The following is a 9,081-nucleotide window of genomic DNA, read 5'->3' as shown; positions in this document are numbered from 1 at the left end:
TCCTGCAATAAAATGTCATTTAATTGGTAACAACCATTTTTGTCTTCTTCTAATGCCTCTTAAGAGGAAAGTAATCTAAAAGTAACAGAATGTAATCAGATTACGTTACTGAGTTTGGGTAATCCAAAAGTTAAGTTACTGATTATAATTTTGGACAGGTAACTAGTAACGGTAACGGATAATATTTAGAAAGTAACCTAACCAACCCTGACGGTAACTATACCTCTCATGGAACAGTAGTTCCATTACAGGGAGTAACTCCAGGTCCTCAGGTGAAGGGTTTGTTGCGTGCACCTGTAGGTGTAAAAATTATTTTAATAATGACAGTTGCCGAGTGGAGAAAGTATCTTATAGTCCTAGGAGAGTCTGGGAAACTATTGGTCGTATAACAAGGCGAGACCCAGATGCAGACACAGAGTCTTTGTTGTTTTTTTATCATCCGAAAGGAGTAGGCAAGAGAATGGTCGTGGACAGGCAAAAGGTCAAAACCAGTTCTGAGTCCAAGGCAGAAGGGTCAGGCAGGCGGGTACCGAGTGCAGAAAAACAGGCAAGGGTCAAAACCGGGAAGACTAGAAAAAGAGAATAGAAAACAGGAGCACTGGAAGAACACGATGGTTGACTTGAGAACATACAAGACAAACTGGCACAGAGAGACAGGAAACACAGGGATAAATACACTGGGGAAAATAAGTGACACCTGGATGGGGTGGAGACAATCACAAGAACAGGTGAAATAGATCAGGGCGTGACAGGTCGCCCTATCTCCTGAGTTAGTTGTCTTGCTGAGTGGTTTTTAATACAGGTTTCTCCCACTCTGGCGATCATTGACTGTAGCTGTCACAGCTGGAATCAGCAGGGCACTTACATAGGGACAAGACCTGTCAAGGCAACACCCGTAGGTAATAAACCTGAAGCAGGGGTAAACTAGGCTAGCTCACTAATCACAAGGGAGAGGTGTGAGTCGAGCATGACACAGTCTCCACAATAACCACCATCACCTCTGCAAATCCCCATGACAGTACCATGGACAATGCTCCCTAATCTTGTGCATAGTTAGCAGGACAGTGTCTTATAAACATCTAGTAAACATGTTTTATTAAGGTACCAATATGTTAACCAACCTACCACACATCATAAACACTACTGCAAAATTGCAAGACTACTACACGCTTTAGTATATCTTGACTTGTTTAATAGCTAAATAAAAGCATGGTAGACTACATGATGCTTGTGCACCTTACATGTTGACCTCATAATACAGGCATAACAGCGCCATCTTGTGGAAAGTACATAGCCCTGCGAGACACAGTCAGGACTCTTTGCACAGTTGATTTTATTAATGAAAGTGAGCATAATAATAATAATAATCATCATTTTGTTTGTTGTTTATGTGCTATCAAAGGAATCCTCCTTATCTCAACTACATCATCCTTGTGGTAATACTATAAGACATCTGGAAGAGAATCAGACATTTACAACATGAAGAGAATAGGGAGGCAGAAAATAAACCATATCAAACCGTACACATGGCATTTATATACATACAAACTTGTGCAGCATTGCATTAGATAGGACATATTCTAACACAGTAATGTATGTAATGATGACAGAGATGATTTGCATGGCTGACATGGAAGTAAGTGCAGGTCTGTTAGATCAGTTAGTATATCATATATACAGATGGGGAAGAGAATTTATACAATCTATTCCTTACGCCTCTGTCTATATCTTGCTTGAAAGCAGGCACGCACACCGGCACGCACACCCGCACACACATTCACTCACTCAGACGCTCCATTGGAAGCCATTCTAGGCTGTCATTGCGATGTGCCATTAAAATCCTTCCCCAGTGCTCTTCCTGTCCTCTCATTTGATGGCCTGCCAGATGATGATAGCCAGGACGGTGACCACCAGAGACACCACCATGGCCAGCATACACATCCTCTTACGGGACTTCTTCTACGGGGGGAGGGAGCACAAACATGCCGTGATTGGTGATTGGAAATAATCATTTGTTCTTAACTGATTCGCCTGGTTAAATGAAGGACGCTGATCATCGACAGATCATTTGGTCTACATATCAAACACGGCCCAGTTTGTGATGGTGTTGTGCTGATACCTGGTAGTAGGGCTGACACAATAATCGTATAATTGTGTCACCGGCAATTATGGACAATAACCCAAAATATTGTCATAGTCGTCTTAATACGTTCATTTTAGGATTAAACTTTATTTTCATTTACAAATAGTTCACCCAATAGCAGTTTTTCATTGTTATATGAAGAGGGTAAAGTTATTTTAGGAAAACTTCCTTTCCAAAGCTCCAAATGGTCAAAACCATTAGTTTTGGAGACAGGGGTATCACCAAAGCTGTGTTGTATTCATTAGGTATAAAAACAAGATTAGGTATATTCTCCATTAGTCAGCACCTCTACAGTTGTGGACAAAAGTTTTGAGAATGACACAAATATTAATTTCCACAAAGTTTGCTGCTTCAGTGTCTTTAGATATTTTTGTCAGATGTTACTATGAAAAACATTTCATAAGTGGCAAAGGCTTTTATTGACAATTACATGAAGTTGATGCAAAGAGCCAATATTTGCAGTGTTGACCCTTCTTTTTCAAGACCTGTGCAATCCGCCCTGGCATGCTGTCAATTAACTTCTGGGCCACATCCTGACTGATGGCAGCCCATTCTTGCATAATCAATGCTTGTCAGAATTTGACCACAAGTTCTCAATGGGATTAAGGTCTGGGGAGTTTCCTGCCCATGGACCTAAAATATCAATGTTTTGTTCCCTGAGCCACTTAGTTATCACTTTCGTCTTATGGCAAGGTGCTCCATCATGCTCGAAAATGCATTGTTCGTCACCAAACTGTTCCTGGATGGTTGGGAGAAGTTGCTCTCGGAGAATGTGTTGGTGCCATTCTTTATTCATGGCTGTGTTCTTCGGCAAAATTGTGAGTGAGCCCACTCCCTTGGCTGAGAAGCAACCCCACACATGAATGGTCTCAGGATGCTTTACTGTTGGCATGACACAGGACTGATGGTAGCGCTCACCTTCTCCGAACAAGCTTCTCCGGATGCGGAAAGGGGATTCATCAGAGAAAATTACTTTACCCCAGTCCTCAGCAGTCCAATCCCTGTACCTTTTGCAGAATATCAGTCTGTCCCTGATGTTTTTCCTGGAGAGAAGTGGCTTCTTTGCTGCCCTTCTTTACAACAGGCTATCCTCCAAAAGTCTTCGCCTCACTGTGTGTGCAGATGCACTCACACCTGCCTGCTGCCATTCCTGAGCAAGCTCTGTACTGGTGGTGTCCCGATCCCGCAGCTGAAACAACTTTAGGAGACGGTCCTGGCACTTGCTGGACTTTTTTGGGCGCACTGAAGCCTTCTTCACAATAATTGAACCACTCTCCTTGAAGTTCTTGATGATCCGATAAATGGGTTATTTAGGTCCAATATTACTGGCAGCAATATCCTTGCCTGTGAAGCCCTTTTTGTGCAAAGCAATGATGATGGCACGTGTTTCCTTGCAGGTAACCATGGTTGACAGAGGAAGAACAATGATTCCCAGCACCACCCTCCTTTTGAAGCTTCCAGTCTGTTATTCGAACTCAATCAGCATGACAGAGTGACCTCCAGCCTTGTCCTCGTCAACACTCACACCTGTGTTAACGAGAGAATCACTGACATGTCAGCTGGTCCTTTTGTGGCAGGGCTGAAATGCAGTAGAAATGTTTTGGGGGGATTCAGTTCATTTGCATGGCAAAGAGGGACTTTGCAATTAATTGCAATTCATCTGATCACTCTTCATAATATTCTGGAGTATATGCAAATTGCCATTATACAAACTGAGGCAGCAGACTTTGTGAAAATTAATATTTGTGTCATTCTCAAAACTTTTGGCCACGACTGTACACTAAATCATTTTCTCTGGGTGTGTGCTAGCTCTTGTTTTTTTATTAGACTAGTATTCATTAGGTATGCCATAGCTAGTTTTCAAAGATGCATTTTAAGCTCAAACATTTTTCAATAATGGTGGTCATTCCATAATTGTCACAACCCTACCTGGTAGTAGGCTGCCCTTTGGAGCTGTCCGGTGCCTCTGTCTACATGGACCTCTGCACTCTCCACGTTAGCCTCAATGCTGTCTGTGAAACAGAGAGGAGAGGAGACACAGTGAAGGACAGGGTCACAGGAGCCAGGACTGATACGGTATCAGATGGAGTTCTAAACCTTCACAGACAGCAACCTTCTGAACCAGCATGTTATAAAACCAGAGAGGGAGAAAATCCATGTCAAATCTACTAACCGATCATCTCTCCCTGGTCGTGGATCATCACTGCCAGGTCCTTAAAGATCTGGTTTACATCCATGATGTCAGACTGGAGGGAGAGGAGAAAGGGAGAAAGTCACCACGAGGGTTAGTTAGGCTGAAGTCCAAATCGAACCCTACTCCCTAGCCCCTACCCCAGTCCTGTCAGATCTACAGGAGTGGCTATACTCAGGAATAGGGGCTAAAGGTCAGGCTATACTGGAGACAGTGGAGGCTGGTGGGAGGAGCTGTAGGAGGATGGGGTCTGTGTAATGGCTGGAATGGAATGAATGGAACGGTGTCAAACATGTGGTTTGCATATATTTGATGTGTTTGATATCGTTCCATTCATTCCATTCCAGCCATTACACAGAGCCCATCCTCCTATAGCTCCTCCCACCAGCCTCCACTGTCTAGAGAGTTTGGGCAAAGGGTTGATTTGGAGTTCAACAGTATGCTAAATGACTCAAATGTAAATGTAATATGGCTCTGTGATTCCTGTATGGAATGTGAGTGGAGCTGGTAGCTGTGAGTACCTCTAGCTGCCTGATGTTGGTCTCTCTCTCCTTGATGACCTCCAGGTCCTCCTCTGTGACCTCTGGCTCCTCCAGCTGCTGGGTCTGACTCTGACTCCAGTCATCATAATCTCTACACACACACACACACACACCAAACACACACACGCACAAACCCACGGACACAGACACACACAAACACACAACTTTGTTACAACTTAACATTTTTATTCTAGCAGTATATTTGATAGGATTCTACCTCACTGTGTACCTACTTTTCAAATGTCACAAGTTGTTCATCGACGTTCCCCTCATCTTCCTGCTGAAATAAAAACAAACTCATCATTGAAACACTCTCATTCACATTGCATTAAACTAATCAGTCATCATACTGTAATATGACAATGAAACAGTGTTTTATTTTGCCTTTCTAATAATACTATTGGTGAGTGACTATGACAGGCGGCTAATTCCAGGCCTATGAGAAAGCAGGGTGTTTACCATGAGGCGGGACCCGGCCCGGGCCCTGGCCACTGATTCCCTCTCCTTCTCGGCCGCCCGTCGCTGGACTGCCTGGAAGTTGTTGAGCGCTGCAGAGAAGTCATTCATCAGTCGGTCCTTCTGGATCTTCTGCTGTCTCTGGAAGGATCAATCACACAATACAGTAAAGTAGATTAGAGCAGAGTACGGCAAAGTAGAGAGGAGAAGAGTACAGTAGAATAGAGCAGAGTACAGTACAGTACAGTAGAATAGAGTAAAGCAGAGCAGAATAGAATAGATTCAGTAGAATATACTGTACGGTGAGATGTCCTCACCAGAGTTAGATATGATTTACACATTTGGGTTGTTAGATAAGATGATATACTGTATCAGGAAATAGAACACAAGAATATCGACATACAGTTAGTTAAAATGTTAGCATTAGTAGGACTTTGATGTAGCCTGGTCCCAGATATGCTTACACAAACAGATCTGGGGCCAGTCCATAGATGTGGAATTCTTCCCAAGAACTATAAAACATATACAGTATCTATGCATATAACTTCCACTCACCTGTTCCGAGGGAGGGAGAGGCAGGGAGCCCAGATCTTTCAGGTGTCTGTTGGTCTCTTTGGCCAGCTGGTTGGTGTAGTGCTGTACCTGTTGGCTGTGAGTAGCAAACACACACACACACATTCATATATTTCATTAGTGATGCGCTTGTTGTCCCCATCAGTGGTGGAAAAGGCTAAGTGTTGAAGTAGTCAGTTAGTGTTAGTAGTTACTTAGTTACTGAATAGCAGTCAGTAGTAATAGTCAGCAGTGGTGTCAGTAGTAATGAATAGCAGTCAGTAGTAATAGTCAGCAGTGGTGCCAGTAGTACTGAATAGCAGTCAGTAGTAATAGTCAGCAGTAGTGTCAGTAGTACTGAATAGCAGTCAGTAGTAATAGTCAGTAGTGGTGTCAGTAGTACTGAATAGCAGTCAGTAGTAATAGTCAGCAGTAGTGTCAGTAGTACTGAATAGCAGTCAGTAGTAATAGTCAGCAGTAGTGTCAGTAGTACTGAATAGCAGTCAGTAGTAATAGTCAGCAGTAGTGTCAGTAGTACTGAATAGCAGTCAGTAGGAGTAGTCAGCAGTAGTGTCAGTAGTACTGAATAGCAGTCAGTAGTAATAGTCAGCAGTAGTGTCAGTAGTACTGAATAGCAGTCAGTAGTAATAGTCAGCAGTAGTGTCAGTAGTACTGAATAGCAGTCAGTAGTAATAGTCAGCAGTAGTGTCAGTAGTACTGAATAGCAGTCAGTAGTAATAGTCAGCAGTAGTGTCAGTAGTACTGAATAGCAGTCAGTAGTAATAGTCAGCAGTAGTGTCAGTAGTACTGAATAGCAGTCAGTAGTAGTAGTCAGCAGTAGTGTCAGTAGTACTCACAGTCTGTCCTGCAGCTCTGGGGTCTCTTGCCTCGTCCCCATCTGGTACAGCATGTTTTTGATCTGCCCAGCTGTATAGCAAAACAAACACTGAGGTGAGCTGAACTAAGAGAAGGGGGAACTGAGAAAGCAGGATAGACCAACTCTTCTCTCTCTCTTTATCTCTCTCTCTCTCTAAATAGAGCACTATATACTGTAGGCATACTCAGGCTATTCTTGTCTCAGAAGTTCATTTTTTTAACTTCAGACACCTCTGCCTAATATTAGTTAATTCAAGAGATGAGATCAGAAGTAGGTGGAAGACACAAATAGACCCAAAACATCAAGCGTCCTCGGCTTATTTGTGATAGTCAATTGTCCAAAGTGTGGGTGTCTGGTGTTAGGTTAGGTTATAGAATAGAATATGCCTAGTTTCTGGTGTTACTGTAGGTTATATACCATATAGGGAAATGTGCATTGCAACATGTCACTCGCAGCAGTAGAACACTGGGTTCTGTCACTGTCTTGTTCATTTCACCACTCACTATTCTGTGTGATTTTCTGGATGTTGACACTGCATGTCTGGGTGAGGTTGCTGAAGTCTCGTGGCTGCGAGTGGTAGCTGTCTGTTCTCCCGTATGACATCCTTGCTCCTGGCGTCTGTCACACTCCGTAGTGGGGACTGAGTTGTTGGACACACCTGTCATACAGTCACATATAGCAGCCTTCATATATTCAAACAATCACCATTGTCAGAGTGCATATAATATCATCACTTGACGCTACATAAGACTAAGTGAGGATGGAAAGACAGAGATAGTTGTGGTTTATCCTCCATCCGACCACATTGGTGGGCTATAATATATCGACTACTTACAGTGCACATTGCCGCATAGGCTAGGCCACATTTCGTCATGAACGCAGGTTGTTTACAATCAAAGCGAAGGTTCGGCAGGCACCCGAGCCGACTGTAGGCTGGCTATCCATGTGCACATGACAAAAATGCCATTCTATTTGGCGCGCTACTTCATTGTAATGGCCCAAATAACAGTAGCTTACTGTTGCAAAAAAATATCCCAGAAACCTTATTGAGCGGGTCAAACATGACCAAGATATGAGGTCACGTTATAATTTTAGCTGATTATTAATTACACAATTCTGTGAGCTGCTCATTTCATGATTATAGGCTATAGTGTAGCCCAATTGAACATGAATGACTATTTAAGAATAGGCTCGGTCTAACACTATTATTCAGCCATAACATCTGAAATATCAGCTAAAAACTATAAAGTGACAGCGACAAGCCTACATTGCATTAAACCTTTTTATGGAGAGCCCTCAGTCAGTCTGACATGCTCATATCGGCTATTGGTTTCAATGGGTTGTGTAGCATATAGGCCACTCGGCTAATTAAAATCGAATGGCAGAAGACAAGCATTCAACTTAATTAAGAAAACAGCTACAGCTACACAGAAACAACTGTAACCAGTTCCATACTATGTGTTGAACGCTGTAGATACAACGTAGCCTACCTATCCAGTTGAATCACTGACAGTTATAGGCACTGGCAGTCGCAACGTAGCCTACTTTCTGGGTGGTTTTACCAGTGTAGACAATCAACATAAATCTGTTTTCTACTTACATATGTAAAATGGTTGATAAAATATTATGATAAAAACCCTTACTTTTCAATGCGATTGCAGTATAATGCGTCGTTTCCCGTTTATGTCTCCGTATTATGAGATTTCATCTAAGACCGAGCCCATAATGCGACGTCACACGATGGTTGTTGGTCACAGTAATTCAGTGTGCGATTTCAGTGTGCGATTGTGATGTGATTGTGTCAAAATCGCTACTCTGATCATATTCTGAGGCAGCAGACAAAAACTCATAGGCTGAAACAACATACTAGATCTCTACTAAATAAGTAAAATGGTAACCTCGGGTCAAGTGTATCCCTATAGAAAAGTAACTAATTTTATGAATTCTGATTTGTTTATGTTAGGTTATAGGCTACTTTCTCTGTTTATGAGAGATTCGTATCTCTGATATGAGGGTTGGGATATGATTGGAGTGCAGCTCAGTCTGCAGGTTCATTATTATCAGACCACTATGAGCAACATCCGTCACTCAGTCCTAAAATCTAGGTCAACATAACTAACGATAGAATAACTAAGCCTTTTGGTTTAATAGAGACCAGCAGTAGTAGGCTGCCCTGTGCCTGTCCCATGACTTTCATACTGCTTCTTATAATGGATCCCTAAGGGTGCTGCACTGAGCTTCACTCACATGACCAGCCGGTGTCAGGCCCATTAGTAGGACATGAACAGATTGAGTGGGTAGGATTTTGCAACATGGTCTC

At 42.6% G+C, this 9,081-nt stretch overlaps 1 protein-coding gene across 3 annotated transcripts; it reads right to left on the bottom strand.

The window, feature by feature from the left end:
* Positions 1-1,313: 1,313 nt before the first annotated feature.
* LOC135523075 (syntaxin-12-like) lies at positions 1,314-8,506 on the bottom strand. 3 transcript variants are annotated; one of them, XM_064949797.1, is made up of 10 exons: positions 8,405-8,506; positions 7,265-7,419; positions 6,742-6,811; positions 5,888-5,981; positions 5,336-5,473; positions 5,110-5,156; positions 4,856-4,967; positions 4,317-4,389; positions 4,073-4,155; positions 1,314-1,959 (listed from the first exon to the last, which is right to left on the bottom strand). In XM_064949797.1, the coding sequence occupies exons 2-10, from the start codon at positions 7,362-7,364 to the stop codon at positions 1,867-1,869; spliced, it is 810 nt and encodes a 269-aa protein (XP_064805869.1). In that variant the 5' UTR covers positions 7,365-7,419; positions 8,405-8,506; the 3' UTR covers positions 1,314-1,866. The 3 variants fall into 3 exon arrangements, with proteins under 3 accessions (XP_064805869.1, XP_064805872.1, XP_064805873.1); XM_064949800.1 differs by having other exon boundaries at positions 5,110-5,153; XM_064949801.1 differs by lacking the exon at positions 1,314-1,959 and adding an exon at positions 1,971-3,670.
* Positions 8,507-9,081: the final 575 nt, after the last annotated feature.

This window comes from Oncorhynchus masou, chromosome 30, assembly GCF_036934945.1.
Source record: "Oncorhynchus masou masou isolate Uvic2021 chromosome 30, UVic_Omas_1.1, whole genome shotgun sequence".
NCBI classification, from domain to species: Eukaryota; Metazoa; Chordata; class Actinopteri; order Salmoniformes; family Salmonidae; genus Oncorhynchus; species Oncorhynchus masou.
Note: the sequence above shows the minus strand (reverse complement) of the source record. Positions and strands in the feature narration are given on the sequence as shown.